This window comes from Dryobates pubescens, chromosome 12 (assembly GCF_014839835.1).
Source record: "Dryobates pubescens isolate bDryPub1 chromosome 12, bDryPub1.pri, whole genome shotgun sequence".
NCBI lineage: Eukaryota > Metazoa > Chordata > Aves > Piciformes > Picidae > Dryobates > Dryobates pubescens.
Genome location: NC_071623.1, coordinates 17,093,387 through 17,109,788, shown reverse-complemented (window position 1 = coordinate 17,109,788; position 16,402 = coordinate 17,093,387). Strand labels below are relative to the sequence as shown.

Genomic DNA, 16,402 nt, shown 5'->3' with positions numbered 1-16,402 from the left:
GCTGCTTTGTGATGAGCTGGCTTCTCCTTGCTCTCCACCAGCCATCCCCATGCAATCTGGTTTTTGGGTTGGGGGGAGGTTTGCTGTTGTTTTTTTTGTGTTTTTCCTTTTTAAACCACTACAAATGAGCATGAGACTTTGGTGTTTTTTCTGCTGCAAGGCACCACTCATTTACAGAAATCCAACTCAAGCAATTTTCTCTCATTTTGAAGCTTCCAAACCACACAGCAGCAGTGGCAAGCTGGAGATGCACCAACATAGACACATAGATACAACGTACAGATAAAAAGAGGTCATTTATGGAGAGCCACAGACAGAGCCACATGACATCTTCAATCCTTGCTACTCCCACCAATTAACCTGGTCAATCTTTGGCTTTTTTCTTTTTTCAAAACAAAACAAAACAAACAAAAAGAAAAAAACACCCAAACAGGTATTTGTAAATGTGTAATACTGCAGGTTGCATGAAGCCAAGGTAACTTGAAGGCACCCTGTGTCACACTAGGGAGATGGGTCCTTGAAGCATTTAGACAGAATGCAGCTATGTTCTGACATTCAGATGGCAGCTTCCAGCCAAGCTGGCTCACTTGTTTGCTCACCTGCTTCCAAAGTTTGCACGCCCTACCCGAGGCGTTTCTGTAGGAGCGTGGTCTGCTCTCCCCTTCGTGCCTGAGCACAACTCCTGCTGATACCAATGGAAGTCAAGCTCTGCCTTGAGAGGAGAGTGGGGTTTAGACCAGAAACACAATCTAAGCATATTACAAAGTATAAAAAAATGACTAGTCTTACGTAGTTTTCTGCTTCCTATTTATACATATACAGCATTAAAAACCATACGAAAAAACACCTACCTAATCCAAAACCTCATTGCGCTAATATGCCAAAACCAAAGCAACCAAAAACAAACACCCAAAGATTGTGCTGTTTTACTCACTTTTAATACAGTTTTGTTCAGAAATAGCTGTACTCCTTTAGAGTAGAATTCTGTTCTAGCCTGTTCCTTTTGTGTTTGTCAGTATGTAATTATAACCTCAATATTGCACATTTCCCCAAGAGTCAGTTCTGTTTGGACCCTGATAATGAAATGCTTAAAAACATAATTAGCAGCAGAAATAACAATGTGCAGCACTAAGAAATACCCCTCAGGCAACTTTGTAGGCAACCTTTGGGAGGGCTTTTGAAAAGGAAAACCCTTCCCATCACCACACCAGTACTAATGCTTCCCTCCTCAGTGCCTCTGCAAGAATATGAAAAAAACTTAGCATTTATAAAAAGATTCCTAAAGATTATTCAGACTGACAAAATATTTGTGTGCGCGTGTGTGCGCAGCGTGGGCATTTACACACGCACGCACGCACAACACCCCCAAACAGACATCCCTGCAAGAGACCAGGCGTTATGCAGTTTGGACTGTGACATCAAGGGATACATTTTCAACAGATGACTTGCTTCTGTACTAATTAGAAGGGCTTTTTATGCTTTTCCAGCTGATGTATCAAGCAAGGAATTCACAGTTTTTATCTAAAGTGTAAGTTATCTCGGAGGTGTGGAATGGGGATGTTGGTTCCTTTAAATAAAATGAGCGTTTAACAGGAGGGAAAAACCCCAACAAATGGCAAATGGCAATGCTTCCATTTTTGTCTTCTATGAATGCATGATGCTGCATGCCACTGGTTTTTCTGTTTATTTTCTTTAAAAGAGGTAATCATCTTCACAAACCCATAAATGAATATTGTGAAAAAGGGAGGCTCTGGTCCCTTCTTTGAAAGCCTCTCCCTGCTGTGTCACCACTACTGACAGCTGCTAATCTTGCATAACAGCAGAGCTGTATTGGTCTGACTTGAGTACAGTACCAAAGAGTTCTTCCCCAACCACATCCCTCCCTGTCCCCACAAATGCCCCACCCACCTACCCCATCATTATTTTTCCTTTAAAAAATTCAGTTTCTATTCGTATTTGTTCAGTGCAAGAATAGTAGAAGCAAAAAGACATACATATTGCTTGTTTCAGTTCTGTAAAGTTGCTAGCTTTCTGAGCCAGACAGCCTCTTCACATACTTCAAAATTTATTGCTTCTGAGAGTCACTCCTCCACATGACACCAGCCAGCCATGGACCCACACAGGCCATGGAACAGTGGTAAAAGTTCTTCACAACGAGAGCAGGGTGTGCTGCAGCAACTGGGGTTCTCATTTGACCAGGACAAACTTCCCTAGCTGGTTGGAAGTCAGGTCCTCCATCTCACAGTCCCCATGCTGCAGAGTGACAGTCTCACAGCTTGGAGACTGCACAGAGAAACTCTGTTGCTGAGAGAAGGTGGTGCCAACTGGAGAAACATTGCTGCTGATGTACAGGTGTGTGTCTAAAAGGTGAGCTGCTGAGGACACTGGCGACACGCTGACACCAAAGAAGTGAGGTTGGAGCAGTTGGCTGTTGCCAGCAAAGGCCAGCTCAAATGAGTTCTCTCTTTGTAGCTCTGACAACAGAAGAGAATTGGCTGCTTTGCAGGTACCCATGCTATCTGAAGAGGGGATGCCATTTGTTGCAGATGTCTGAGAAGCCTGGGGACAAACTGTCTGGAGCAGCTGGTGATGCTGGAGCTGAAGCATTCTGAACAAAATCCAAGAGTTGAAGAGGTTAATTCGTACTGCTAGGATGGTTTAACATTTTTCTTCCTTCTCTCCGGCTCTTAACCCTGACCACAACTTTCCCCTTTGTTTCCTTCTATCTACCAAACCTCCCCTTGCCCATCCAGAACAAGAAAAACAAGCTGACCACGTCAATGCGTTTTCACTCAGCTTTTCCTCATGCTGCAGAGGGTGACTATCTCCAGAAGGTTATCTAGTCACCATTGGGCCTGCTAATAATAGATGTTCTACAGACAACGTGTGCAGATAAACCGGAAATTCCATTTTCCATCTTGCTTCTATGGGAATGAAGAGGTGCCACCACACATGACATTTGAGGCCACTGGAACTGTGCCTCCTTTGTGGGCTGTAACTTTTCCAAATTACAAGGTCTCACTTCCCTGCCATGAGAAAATTACAGGAGGAGGCAGAGGAGGAAAGAAATCATTCCCAAAACTAACAAAGGAAAACACAGCTTGCAATGGGGAGAAGTAATGTTTTTCCCCACGGTACCAAATTGCTTCTCCATTCACCAACCTCCAAATATTTGGCGTCGAGATTTTTAAAGTGGCAGTGCACGTCCTGTGCTACGTGTGCCAGGGCAGGAAGCCACAAAGGAAGCCAAGCAGTTTACATGCTGCCACGTGGTGAAGATGGAGAATAGGAATCCCCAGTGACCAAACTCCCCAGCTTCTTTTGCTGTGTCTACTCCTCCTTGCTTGCCCCTAGCCAAAGTAAACCAAATGAAAACAGCAAAACTCCTCCGGGCCAGCTTCTCACCTCTGCTGCTGTAGCACCTCCTCCAAGAGGCTTCTTCCTTCTCTGCTGCTCCCACTGGTGCTGTACATGCAGGTGTTGGGCTGTGTGTGCTGGAAAGGGCTCATGGCACTCCTTGCTGCCCGAGATGAGGAGGACTGACACACCTGCCGAGCAAAGCCTTTGATTTTATTCAAGCCGAGAAACCCCTTGGCTCGTGCATTCTTCCGCAGCTGCTGCCTAAAAGCCTTCAAGCCTGTGGGACATGAGGAAAAGAAATGCACTTTAATCCTCCTCAGTATTTGCCTAGGAGCCTATTGTACAGATCAGCTTCTCTGGGCAGTTGCCTTCATTTGTGTGAGAACTGTGCTAGCAGACACTGTGACTCTTCAGTTGATGTCCACCCCTCTGCCTCACGGTCAGAGCAAAGTTTATGTAACACAACAGGCTTTGAGACAGCTGCATCCTTGTGGAGATGGACACATGCACAGCAAATGAAAAACCTGACAGAAATCATGATGTTGTGCACTCTGTATTTTAGGAGGAAGGCGGAGCTTGTCATCCCACTCACAGCAGCAGAAATATCTTCATGGGCAGGCTGAATCAGTATCTGAGAACCTCTCATCTAGGTACTTTCCTCAGGGCATCCAACTCTCCCTCAGGGACCATGAATACAAGAAGCAGAATAGCCAGGTGACTGGTCTTGGTCTAACATCAATATGGGCAAGAAAGTATCCCTGTATGCCACCCTTTTCTAGTGGCAGCTGGAACAGTGCAGTCCCCCAGCGATAAAGCAAGGAAGGCATTACCTTGAGTTAATGAGGTATCAGATGCTCGTCTTCCTTCTTGGAAGCTGACAGGCAGGAGAGAAGCCCCTCCCATGCAGCCTTGAGCTTGTAACACTGGAGCGTCAGACTGGGAAGCTAGGAAGGATGACGTCATCCTAGCTGTGGCTGGACTCCCCGTCATTACTTGACCTGCCAAACAGCTGCTCAGGGCCACTGAGCTGTCATTTGAAGATGAAGTAAGGCAGCTGTCTGAACTAGTTCCCTCTGTGGGGCTTGCAGAAGAGGAAATGACTATACCTATGGAGGGGAAGAAAGGAGAGAAAGAGCATTCCCAAGATGAGTACAGGAAGGAACAAACATGACATCAGAGCCTTCTGCCCACCTACGCTGCCACTAATAAGCACCTATAAGCTGAAGAGGTGCTCCTGTTGTTGAAGGACTTGACTCCAGCAACGGGTCATCAACAAGTAACCTAAGACTGGGCTCCCATCCAGCTGGCAGACCTCTGCCAGTGACTTGAGCACCACCAACTCAGCTACGCTGGATCAGGCCTACAGCATTTCTTTAACACAACAGCTCTGACTCTGGATCATTTTGTGAACAGTTTTGTTTGTCTAGTTCACAGGGTTCAGATGCGTATCAAATACAGTTAGTCATGACCTTGGTTTTAAATTTGGGCATCCCCACCTTCCCCAGTATGACAGCAGAAACAAGCAGAAAAGAGTTAGGTTCTGCTTGTGAGAATGCTCCCCTCTAAAGTGATCTAGAAGAAATATAACAGTGCAGCATCTCTTCCTTAAGGGCCATACTTATTTGTGGGATCACAGAACTACAGAGAGCTGAAAACAGACCTCATTTCTGGGCCTTCCTATCTCAGTGAAGATAAAATCAGCACAAACTCCCCAGGCATCTGTCAGCTATGGAACTCCTTCTCTATCCTTTTCCCTGGCTATGGACACCCTTTACCTTTCCCAGACTTACTTACATGGAGGAGCATGCTGATAGAAATGAGTGGTCACTTCAGCCAGTGTGTGCCTCCTGCTAGTGTTGCTAGGGATGCGAATGGGGTGGTCATATGCCTTAATTTCATCTTCCAGCTCCTTGTCCTGCCTTACTTCTTCACTAATGGTGGTCTCCAGAAGGCTGTTGGGGGAGATGGAGCGGTTCCGGAAGAGCCCGTTGAAGTTGGGATCCACAGGAAAGAACACAGGCTGCAAAACATGTCAGACCATAGAATGAAGGGTGTTTTACTTATTTCTGTGCTAGCTTTTCATACTCTCCACAGCCCTGTGTCATGTCTCCAGTAGCTGCACTGTTTCAGATGCTACTGTGACACCAAGCCCAAATGACAAGCTAAAGACTGGAGAGAAAAAACAACAGAGTCACAACCACTGTTGTCTTGCATTGGCAGAACAAGGGCCGGGGGAAGGGGAAAGGGGGAGGGCAGCGGGAAGTACTGAGTTTAGCTGAGAATACCAACCTGTATTGGACTGTTGATGTCACAGTCCATTTCTGCCTGCAAGGATGGCTGAATCAGGCTCTGAGGTTGCTGGTAAAGCAGAGATGATCGCAGGGTTTCACTAGTGAGACTGTCCTGAGGCATCTGGAGAGTGATATCAATGCACAGAAGGCATCACACTGCAGTTCCAAATGACTTTTCAGACACTAGAGGCTCAAGGAATTTCAAAGCCACCTTCTGCCGCCCTCCACCAAGCTTTCTCCACATATTTTCTACAGAAATTAACCAAGCTGGCCCTTCAATGCCAACACAAAAACAGAACTCCTTCTCCTAAGTTAGGCAATTTAACTGCAAGTACAATCAGAAAGGGCACTCAGAGCACACTTTAAAGTGAGTAGGGGTAAAGAAAAGAAAAACAATGCCAGAGAACCACATAAACTGACTCATGGAGTACTTCTGAGGATCCTACAGGGCAAGTAACAACAGTAACTGACACATGCATAAGAGGGAAAATTTCTATGAGACACCTAATCTGGCTCATTATTGACCTGTACTGGAGGCAGACTATTCTTTGGACCATGACCCACAGACACTTCTTACCTAACAGGCCATTAGTATTCAGTCACCCTCCTTATGAAGAGCAGGAGGCTGTGTCCTATCAGAGGACATCAAAACCAGGTTTGGTTTTCAGAAGCCTGAGAGCTACAATCTTGTATTTTCCCATAGCAAGGGGCAGAAGAAACAGATGTAACAGGGACAGCTTCTCAGTAAGTAATGACCTTGCTTACCTCAACATTACTGATCTCAGAGCTCCTTGGCCTTTGCTGACGGCCAGTTGCTGGCCGACTCGAGAGCTGGCTGCTTCGATACTCCTTGAGGCGCTCCAAGAGCAGGTAATAAATCGCAGCAAAATGGTTGTAGCTGCTGTTTTGCAGAGACTAGAAGACATTGAAAGGACCCTTGAGTTACAGGTAACTCAAGACCTAAGGAGCCAAAATTCATCACTAAGGCCTCATAACAGCATACTCAAAAAAATAAACAAAAACCCAGAAGGGCAGTGAAGATTTTACTACACTGTGACACTGAATCAAAGGCTAGTCACTGAGTAACATGTATATGACTGCAGCACCGGCATTCCGATAGTCACTGAAGAGGTATCTAAGGGGCAAGCATTTCTCACCTCAATAGTTCTCTGCCTGTCGATGCCAAGTGTTTGCATGATCCCAAGGACCTGCTCATTGTAGTCACCCAGGTTGGAGTTGTAGTTTTGCATGGAGAAGGACAAAGACTGCTGATGTTGAAGAGATGGGTCAGCTTGCATCCACTTGTGCTGCTTTATTTGGGAAATGGTTATTCGCTTGGTTGGGTCCACAACCAACATCCGTCGGATTAGTGTTTCACAGTCTGGATGACAAAGACAAACTCATGAGAGAGGAGTAAAAATAACAGCTCAGCCCCAGGTCACTGCTAAGAAACCTTCCCAGCAACAGTGTGATGTCTATGAAAGCAGGAATTAGAGGTTTCTGAGCAGCTGATGCCTGATCTAACTACTAGATATTCAAAACAGCACAAGAGATGTCCACATACATTTCACAAATGTAAGCCTTCACTGCAGGAAATGAAGCTGTACTGGAGAGCAGCACATTTCAGATGGCCTTGCACCTTGCAGGATAGAGTTTTGCGTGCTCTAGTACATCCACTTAAAATAGGTAGTTTAATATAGAAACCCATCACATACAACTTCCTGGTCCATATACACTGTGTATTTGTTTATAACCAGGATTAAAGGGATAAAGGTCAGACTTCAAAAGATAGTCTTCACTTGGAAGACAGGTACATTTGCTTGTTTTCAAATTCAAGGCAGAGAGAGATGATAACACTCTTGAGTTCCTTTTTCTCACCAGACTGTTGGACTACTCAAGAAACAGTGGCAAGACCCACTAATTCTGCTCTCCTTGACCACCCAGCCACACTGAAACACACCCCATCTGCATAGTTTAAACGTCTTACAGCTGCACCCATCTCAGCACTGCACACTAGTCTCATTAAAATCCTGATTTCACTCTTTTGTGAGTGATTATTTCTCCAGCTAGTGTCAAGTAGTTCTGTAACCCATAGAGATACTCTAAGAAAGAAAATGACAGCCTTTCAGATACACCATAGAATAGACTGCAGAAAAGATAATGTGTGCAACCAGCCCCTCAGCTATAAGTGCTGCTCTATAGGAATTACTGGACACATAAAGACAAAGTAATTTCCATCTGCAAAACCAATCCCATCTGTCACTGTCCCAAGAAGGAACAGGGTAGCTATTCCTTTATCTATAGCCCCTTTTCTAACATTAAGAATCTGAAAACAGCACCTTCGGACATGAAGTAAGGGATGCGGAACCGCCCCTCCAGCACTCTCTGCCTCAGAGTTGGCAAATTGGGTCCATCAAAAGGCAGAGAACCACAGACAAGTACATACAGCACCACCCCAAGGCTCTGTCAATAGAAAACAGCATAGTGTGTCAGTAACTCCAGTAGAAATAATGATTTTGAAAGCTTGCAGGTCATCATGAAGTGCAAAATGCAATTTGCAAGCTCACCCATATGTCAAGGTGAGGTCCTTCATATTCTTTGCCTTCAAAAACTTCTGGAGCTGCGTAGGGTGGGCTTCCACACCAAGTAGAGAGAGGCTCTCCCGACTTGTAGAAGTTTCCAAAGCCAAAATCTGGAATGAAAATAAAAGTTTGGGCTAAGACATCACTCAAACACACACTAATATTTCAGAAGTAGTAGAAAATGGAGAAGGGAACAGATGTATTGCTTTGTTGTCTGCATATTCATTTAAGCTGTTCTCTTTTGTCCAGAGGATGTGTTCAGAGAAGTATCAGTACCTTTTGTTTTATTTTTAGTTACCATAAATACATTATAGGAGCACCCTAGGGGGATTGAATTTGACTACATGCCTAATGTTGTTTACAGAGTAACCCTGTGTTTCTTATTACCTGCTAACTTGATATTCATGTTAGCATCCAGAAGAAGGTTCTCTGTCTTGAGATCCCTGTGCACTATGTGGTGGCTGTGACAATATTCCACCGCTGAAAGAATCTGCCAGAATTTCTTCCGTGCTTCACTTTCACTTAAGTGCCCATTGGAGGTCAGATGATCTGCAAGATAAAATGAAAGAGGCACAAAATTTAGAAACACCTGGAGGAAATTCTTCATAATCCTGCAGGCAATGTACTCAATGTTTGACAGCTGACAATGTCAACCACGGATTTTAAATCAAAATATATATCTATATGTATCTATACATATAACTCAGGAATGACAATAAAGACAGGGTTTCTAAATCTTAAGGATTATTAGCTCTGGTGGTGAGAACTTACCAAACATTTCTCCATTCTTTGCAAACTCAGTAACAATGTAAAGCATATCCTTTGTCTCCATAACCTGTGAAGACACAAGAGGAGATGCTTAAGAAGAATGCAGACCTCTGTAGTCTCATTCATTTTCTTAAGTGTATTCTTAAATGTATCAGCTCAAATATTTACTTGCCACGGCAACTGGCAGTAAAAGGCATCTAATTTTGTTCTTTCCAAGCAAACTGGTAATGAAAAAGGTAAGTAATCAGTGTTTGTGTGCCTACAATATACAATGGCTCCCCATGCTAATATATATGTAGGCACATGTATATTGTTCTTCTCACCATTACTATGCCACCTAACCTCTGCAAGACAACTGATGGGCATTTTAATAGTTCCATACACCTCCCTGAACTCCTTCTTTATTTATTTTTTTAATATGCAGTTTTACAACCCATTTGATATATTTTGAACATGAAAAGACACTTAAGAGTTCACATAAAGTCACCCTTGTTTCAGGGCTAGGAGGCACTCAGATCTGGAGAGAGATTTGCAGCTTGGACAAATCAAGTAGTATCAAATATCCTGCTCCCATTTGGTATTGGCTGGGGACATGGCAAGGCTCCCATGCAAGTGACAATGGGTTGCTGTTTGTGTAACAGCAGTGCTTGATGCACATCAACAACTGTCAATATATTGCTCAGCATTCACCTCTCTATCACCAACTTCTTTTGATACCTGTTTTATTTTTCCCTTTGGAGGAAAAAACCTCCAAAACTAAGCCCCAAACAATGAATGAGAAACGCTGAGCAAATTCATCTTCAGCTACTATGGCACATCTCTCGAATGTTGCATTTCAGATTTTGAAATACAGTTTTTCCTTGGAATTAGGACTCTCAAGAAACAGGTATTTTGTTTTGGAAGCAGAAGGCTCAGAACAGGTAAACAATCAAAAAAGCATTAACACTACTTCAAAGGCTGTAATTTCCAGGCTCCTAACATGTAACTTTTTTTGAAGACTCTTGTCCTCCCCTCACTACGAGTACACACAGACATGAAATGAAAATAAACAAACATGGAGCAAAGGAAGAGAGGTTCCCAGTTTAAAAAACTGAAGGAAAGTGTTCTGGGAAAGTTGCCAGCTGGATGAAATTAAGACGCTGTGCTGAAACTAAAACAATGATGAAATAATACAAGAACACACACCCTACATTGGTATGTCATCTAATTTCATGCCTGCTTCTCAGTCTCCACCAAACAGGTAAAGCATCAGTTACAATAACAAAGAAAAGAAAACTTCACTGAAAAGAAATTATGGTCCATGACCAACATCATTTACTCCATCAAGTGAAGTGGTTCAACCAGATGGAATTCAACCTGCTTTTCTAAAAGCTTTGAAACAGTATTTTCACCCACATCATTCCACTGACATGAAATCAATCAAACTGTTAGCATGTTTCTGTATAGCCCATACTGCCCTATGGGCACCAATGACGTCAGATGTTAACACAGAGTAATTTTTGTTATGATGGTTAATACTGTAAGTATCAAGCACTTCATGTGTGTCAAGGCAAAAAAGCCTTGCTCAAGCACCTGCCTTACTGGCTCTTCAGCCTTACATATTAATTTATTTACCTCCCTTTTGTTTTTTTAAAGGTAATGAACTCAACGGTAAGACTACAGCTGATAATAGTGTTTACTACTGAACACAGATTTCTGGACCTGCTGCTTCATCTATCTCTCTGTCTATCCATCCCCTCTCTCCCCGCTGCCCTTCTAGCCAGGCCCAGACAGTCTGTGATTCCTCATCTTCTTAAATCCACATGGCACTATTTAAGACGATTAAGAGGAACTTACACCAAATGCTAATTAGATCAAACATTTAGAATTTCCAAAGCAGTCCTTGCCCACGAGTCCGACGTGGTCCTGCTTTCTGGACAGCACATTAATTTGTTCTTACTGCTAAAAACATCCATCATGCAGAAACGGAACAAATCTAAACCAAAATTCATACCGTGAAACTCTGCACAGGGAAAGACATTTAAAATCCATTTTGAAAACTACACAAATTGGAAGAGAACAATAAACCAGGTGATTTTTTACATACTCTAGGACACCAACAATTGCTGCCCTTCTACTGTCTTCCAATTTTTAGATTAGATTGTAACTAAGACTTCCTGCTTAGATAGATTTGGTTTAATTGCCGTTGACCATAAATCCCTTCCACTCAGGGTAAACTCAACTTTTATGCTTTCTTCTCTGCTGTTCTACATGAACTTAAGTCTTCCACTTAACAAAATCACGTAAGAAGTTCCCATCCTCTAAACTGGAAAAGCATAGGCGCTAGGAAAGGCAAGTTAATTATAGAAGTTCAGATAATCAGTTCCTCAATCCGAAAGAAACTTCAGCCTGGTCTTAATTGTCAATTTTACAGCACATTCTGTTAAAAAAGCTGTACCAGAATCTCAAGCAAAGAATGAGAAACTACTTTAAAAAACAACCCCAAACACAACAGTTTAAGTGTTTTTCAAGAAGTATTTCAATATGCAGTCCATCTGCAAATAGCTGATGTAAAATCATATGCGAGAGAAGAGCACAAGTATGTATCATCTGTGTACTACACTTCAAAGCTGTCCTCTTACCTGATATAGCTTGATAATATGGGGATGATTCAAGAGCTTCATTATCTGAACTTCTCTATAAATTTTCTCCAGATTGCTTGGGTCTAACCTTGTTTTGTCTATTATTTTTATTGCAACCTGCAGATAAAAATAAAAAGAAAGCAACCCCAGGTATTACAAAAAGGGCACTCTTACTGCTAAGATCTCTTGAAAAAAAGAAACCAAAACAAAGACAACAGCCCCTTGACACACAGACACACACACAACTCACAAAACCCAGGTAAAGCAGCTTTTAAAGTACAGACTTGACAAAGCTGATTCTGTTTCTTTATGAAATGCACAGAATTCACAAAACAGAACGTTTCCTTTTTTTCTTTATTCCTACGTCAAAGGATTACACGGAAGGTAGTGAACAGAACTGCAGAAATTAACACTGGACAGGATTCCACAAATCTTTTAATCCATCCCATGCCAGTGAAAAAACAGATTCCCTGCAACAGACTATTTTCAGCTGTAGCGACTGATACAGATTTGACCTGCACCAGAAGTACAAATACAGTTGCATGCCCATTAACAAATTAGGACAGTAACACTGCAAGTTAAGAATCATCGAATGGTTTAGGTTGGAAAAGACCTGTAAGATCATTGAGTCCAAAGTTCTTTGTTCCTGAAGCATACATATTGAATGAAAAGTATTAAAACCATCTGAAGTCTTCAAAAGATCCTTGGTTTTGTTGGACTTTTTTAGCAAACTAAGACGAAGTAATTCAGTTAATCTACCATAACGCTCAGAAATGCTATTTATACATACATACTCTTCCTCGGGTTTGATTTTACGTGAACTTTTTTGAACACAGGGAAAACTTGAAGCTCGTACGAGCAACCACATCAGCTACCGGTGTACGGTCAACACGGCAGGACTTTGCGAAACTCGCTGCCGATTCTCTTCATCTCCACCGACAGTTTATTTTATCAGGTTCGCCGAAGCGGCACACCACTGCCGGCCCAGCGAAGTTGCAGACCCCACATCCCTCATAGCCCCGCCGGCCCCAGGCCCCGTACCCACCTGCGTTTTGGTCACCCTGTGCCTGGCCAGTTTGACCACCGCGAAGTTGCCTTTTCCTAAGGTCCTCTCGATATCGTAGAAGCCGACTCGCAGAGGCCGCTGCTGGCCTTGTCCGGCAGCGGGCACGGCGGTATACTCTGACATGATCACCATGATTTAGGCGGGTGGCGAGCCGCGCACGCCGCGCCTTAAGAGGGGAGCATCCGCACTGCCCCGGGGACGCGGGCGCTCGCACCTGCACGGAGACGGCACAGCACACTCCGTCAGACCCGGGCCCGGCCGCCGGAATCCTCTCACAACTCGCCAGGCTCTTCCCTCCCCGTCCCCGAAGCCGCGGCCGCCCCGTCCGAGCCCGCAGCGGCTCCGGTCCCTCTCACCCCCGGCCGCCCGACGCCGGCTGCATGTTCGCCGCTCCGCGCGCCCCACAGCCGCCACGCGCGGCCGTTGTGTAGACCGTCGGGGCAGCCGCTGAGCAGTCGTACCTGGCCGGCGGGCGGGCGGGCGGGAGATCTCCGCGGCTGCTGGCGCCGGGCTGTGCCGCCGCCGCCGCGGTGGGGTGTGTGGCGCGAGGGTGTGCGTAATGTGTGTGTGTGTGTGTATGTATGAGCGTGTGTGTGTGTGTCTGTGCGTGCGTGCGCCGGGGGGCAGGCGGGAGCACGCGGGATGCCCCGGCTCCCCCCCCACCCCCCCTCTCCGCCGCCCCGCTCTGCCGGCCCCCCTCCACGCACACTCCGCCTTCCCTCCCGCCTCTTCCCCCCGCCCACCGCCGAAAGCCGAGACGGGCCCATTGACGTCACTTTGACGCCAGAGAGACGCGCGCCCAGGCGCGAGGCTGAAGGAGAGCGAGACACCGGGCCGTTGCCAGGGAACGGGCGGCGCTGACGCGCGCGCTGATGGAGCCGTCGCCCAGGAGACGGAGGGGCGGTGACGTCAGGACAGAGGGAGGGAGGGGGCCACTGGGTCTCCTGTTCCCCCTATCCCCCCCGCCTCGGGCTCTCTGCTGTCACGTGACGCGTCCCTTGTCCCGGCGGGGTCGCCCCCTGCCGGCGCTCACGATGCGCGCGTCAAGTGCTGGGGCGCGGGGCGACGGCAGCCGTTAACCGTCTCGCGGCCGCTCCGCCGCGGCAGAAGACGTGGGGGCCGCGTCGCGCGGGTCTCCCCTCGGGCCCCCGAGCGCCTGAGGCCGCCGGCAGCGAGAAGCCCGCCACGGGCAGGCTGCGCCCACAGCCGCGGTACCCTGCCGAGGGCTTGGCGGAGATGCGGAGATTGCGAACGCCGCGGCATCTCCGCAGAAAAGGGGGGGCACTGCCTCACCCAGCCCCGGTGACGCCCCCTGGCTGAGGTGCCAGGCCCCCGCTAGCCCCATCCCAGCTACCGAGACGGTACTCTCCGTTTGTCGGAGCCTGCCGGGGTGTGGGGCCACCGGCAAAGGCTGTCCCGCTGAGGGTTGGGAAAGTGTGGCTGCAGCCCTGCGGGGGCATTTTTTCTTAATCCCAAAGCACAGGGAGCTCTGTGGCCGACCACCCTTTACAGCGATGCCCGCGGCGGGATACTGACCCGCCTGCGCCCCGCGCAGAACCGGTATCCGTTCCCCGTGTTCCCAGGGCGTGTTGGAATAGAGCTGCCGGGGTCTGCTGCTGACCATCTCCTCTGGAACCCGAAACTGGAGCCAGCCCGACCTGGGGACGGCAACCCCCTGGGTCCACCAGCTGGGCACAGACAGGAAGGGAAAGAATAATAAACATACATGCAGTCTTGCAATACTTTGGCAACTTAGTCATATGTGCTGATTACACCTGTGGTTCCGTCAGCTTTGGTCTGGAAGTGAGGCTTGGAGAGTTACCTTTCTGCGCACTAGACTGCAGAAGGATCTTTAGGATTGAACCTCAGCATTCTGGAAGTGCCCAGGCAGTTCTCTTCAAGGTCAGATGTATGGCAGAAGATGCACTGATTTTGAACATGCAAGCTCTTCAGCCTTCACACAGCAAGTGACCAAAATGTTTGGTCCTATCTGTTATTCCACTTTATCTCCTTTATTAAACAGAGGCAGCATAGGCTTTTTTTCCAGACAAGTCATTTTCCAGTCAGTGTTCGGGGTCTTGACTGGGAGACTGTCTGTCTTAGTCTGAACCCCTAACCTGACCATCATGGTTAATAGCATACTGGGTAGTGACCTTCCTCTTCCATCGAGAGGCACTGTGAAAAATAGATTTGCAGACTGCTTGAATTAAGGTGATGCTTTGGGTGGAAGCGGTATGGCTCTGCTTCGTGCTGAACATTTCAAAACGATTGGTAGGATTGTTTTCACCTGGAGTTGGAGTCTCCTTAGTGGCCATGAAGGACTTCTAAACAGCATAACAGGGACCCACCATGAGAGGAAAGCACAAAGTTTGACAGTTTTTGTAAATCAAAGACAGGCTGAGGAAAATGTGGTGCTCTGTATAAATCAAATTACATGATACTCATGAGCTGTGTTTCAGCAGCACACTTGAGAGAGGTCCATCAGGACAGTCTAGTGAAGCAAGCAGGACTTCCTCAACTTACCTAACGAATTACAGTGCTCATGTTTCCCACTGTAAGATGGGTGCTAGGCCTATGGGAGGTCGGTTGCACTGCAGGCCCTTTCTCCTAGAAACATGGAGAAATAACACCTGAAATTAACCCCCAAACTGTGTTTATCTTGACCGTCGCTCCAAAACACATGTTGTCCCTGTGTGTATTTCACTGTGAGCAGGCAGGCTGGCAGTTTGCAAGACTCAAAAGGGTGATGGGAGAGGGCAGCACTTTGCAGAGCTTGGTGGTCAGGAGCAGAAGAATGGGAGCTGCTTCCATGGAGGCAGTGGTGTGACCCAGGTCATGGGACTGCTATAGCATTCACTGTAAGGGGGGTGGGGGTAATAGCACAGAGGGGACTCAGGCTATTGTAACATTCAATTAGTGCTTACACAGTGCCTTGAATAACTCACACGAAGAGCTGACTTACTATTATTATTGTTATTATTAAGCTAACAGTATATTCTCCACGGAGCTCCTGAAGAGAAGGTGACGCACAAACAACACTTACAGTAGCAACTGCATGTGAACAGCGCCCCAGGAGTTATAAAGAAAAAAATTACCTTAATAATGGTTCCTCTGCTGTGGTGGGATTTTCCTTTAATTATAGTTGCTGTTTTCATTTGAAATTGATTAAGTGTTTTAGGATGGCAAACAGAACTGGTCTTTTTAGAAAGAACACTCAAGACAGCCAGCTTCAGCTAGAAGCATTTAATTTTTATTTCTTTATAAAGGACTGAGAATTTCTTTTTGTCCCAATGGGAAGAATGGGACCGGATTTGGTGCTCTCCCTGACATTTCACCCTTTTTCCATCCTAGGGAGAGGCAAACACACCTGTGGTGTGGGACTGCCTGGAGAGTGTAAGACCACCCCAGAGGACTACACTGATGAGAACTCACCATCCTGATTTTCATTAGCTGCGTTAGATGGAAGGGGTGGGAACTGGCAAGTGTTGCTACCTATGGAAGGTACTTAGAACTACAGTTTCTAGTGCAGAGAGTGGGTTACATATAGTTTCTGCAAGGGAGGAGGGAACACATAATTTTTAAGAGATGTTAACACTATTGGATGATTTATTGAGAGTTAAAGACTTCCTGGATCTATTATTTGCAACAACCTTTTGGTATTTCTGTTCCATTTTCATGCATGTGGGTCACAACAGCTTCCAGCAATGCTGTGCA

The 16,402-nt window shown here is 46.1% G+C and overlaps 1 protein-coding gene across 2 annotated transcripts; it reads right to left on the bottom strand.

The window, feature by feature from the left end:
* Positions 1-420: 420 nt before the first annotated feature.
* SIK1 (salt inducible kinase 1) lies at positions 421-13,076 on the bottom strand. Of its 2 annotated transcripts, XR_008462493.1 has the most exons (14): positions 12,668-13,076; positions 11,623-11,739; positions 9,005-9,068; positions 8,621-8,782; positions 8,219-8,343; positions 7,991-8,114; positions 6,809-7,032; positions 6,417-6,566; positions 5,650-5,772; positions 5,155-5,380; positions 4,191-4,466; positions 3,406-3,637; positions 1,995-2,608; positions 421-712 (listed from the first exon to the last, which is right to left on the bottom strand). XR_008462493.1 is itself a non-coding variant. In XM_009905846.2 (13 exons), the coding sequence occupies exons 1-13, from the start codon at positions 12,818-12,820 to the stop codon at positions 2,188-2,190; spliced, it is 2,397 nt and encodes a 798-aa protein (XP_009904148.2). In that variant the 5' UTR covers positions 12,821-13,076; the 3' UTR covers positions 1,342-2,187. The 2 variants fall into 2 exon arrangements, 1 of the variants encoding a protein (XP_009904148.2); XM_009905846.2 differs by lacking the exon at positions 421-712 and having other exon boundaries at positions 1,342-2,608.
* Positions 13,077-16,402: the final 3,326 nt, after the last annotated feature.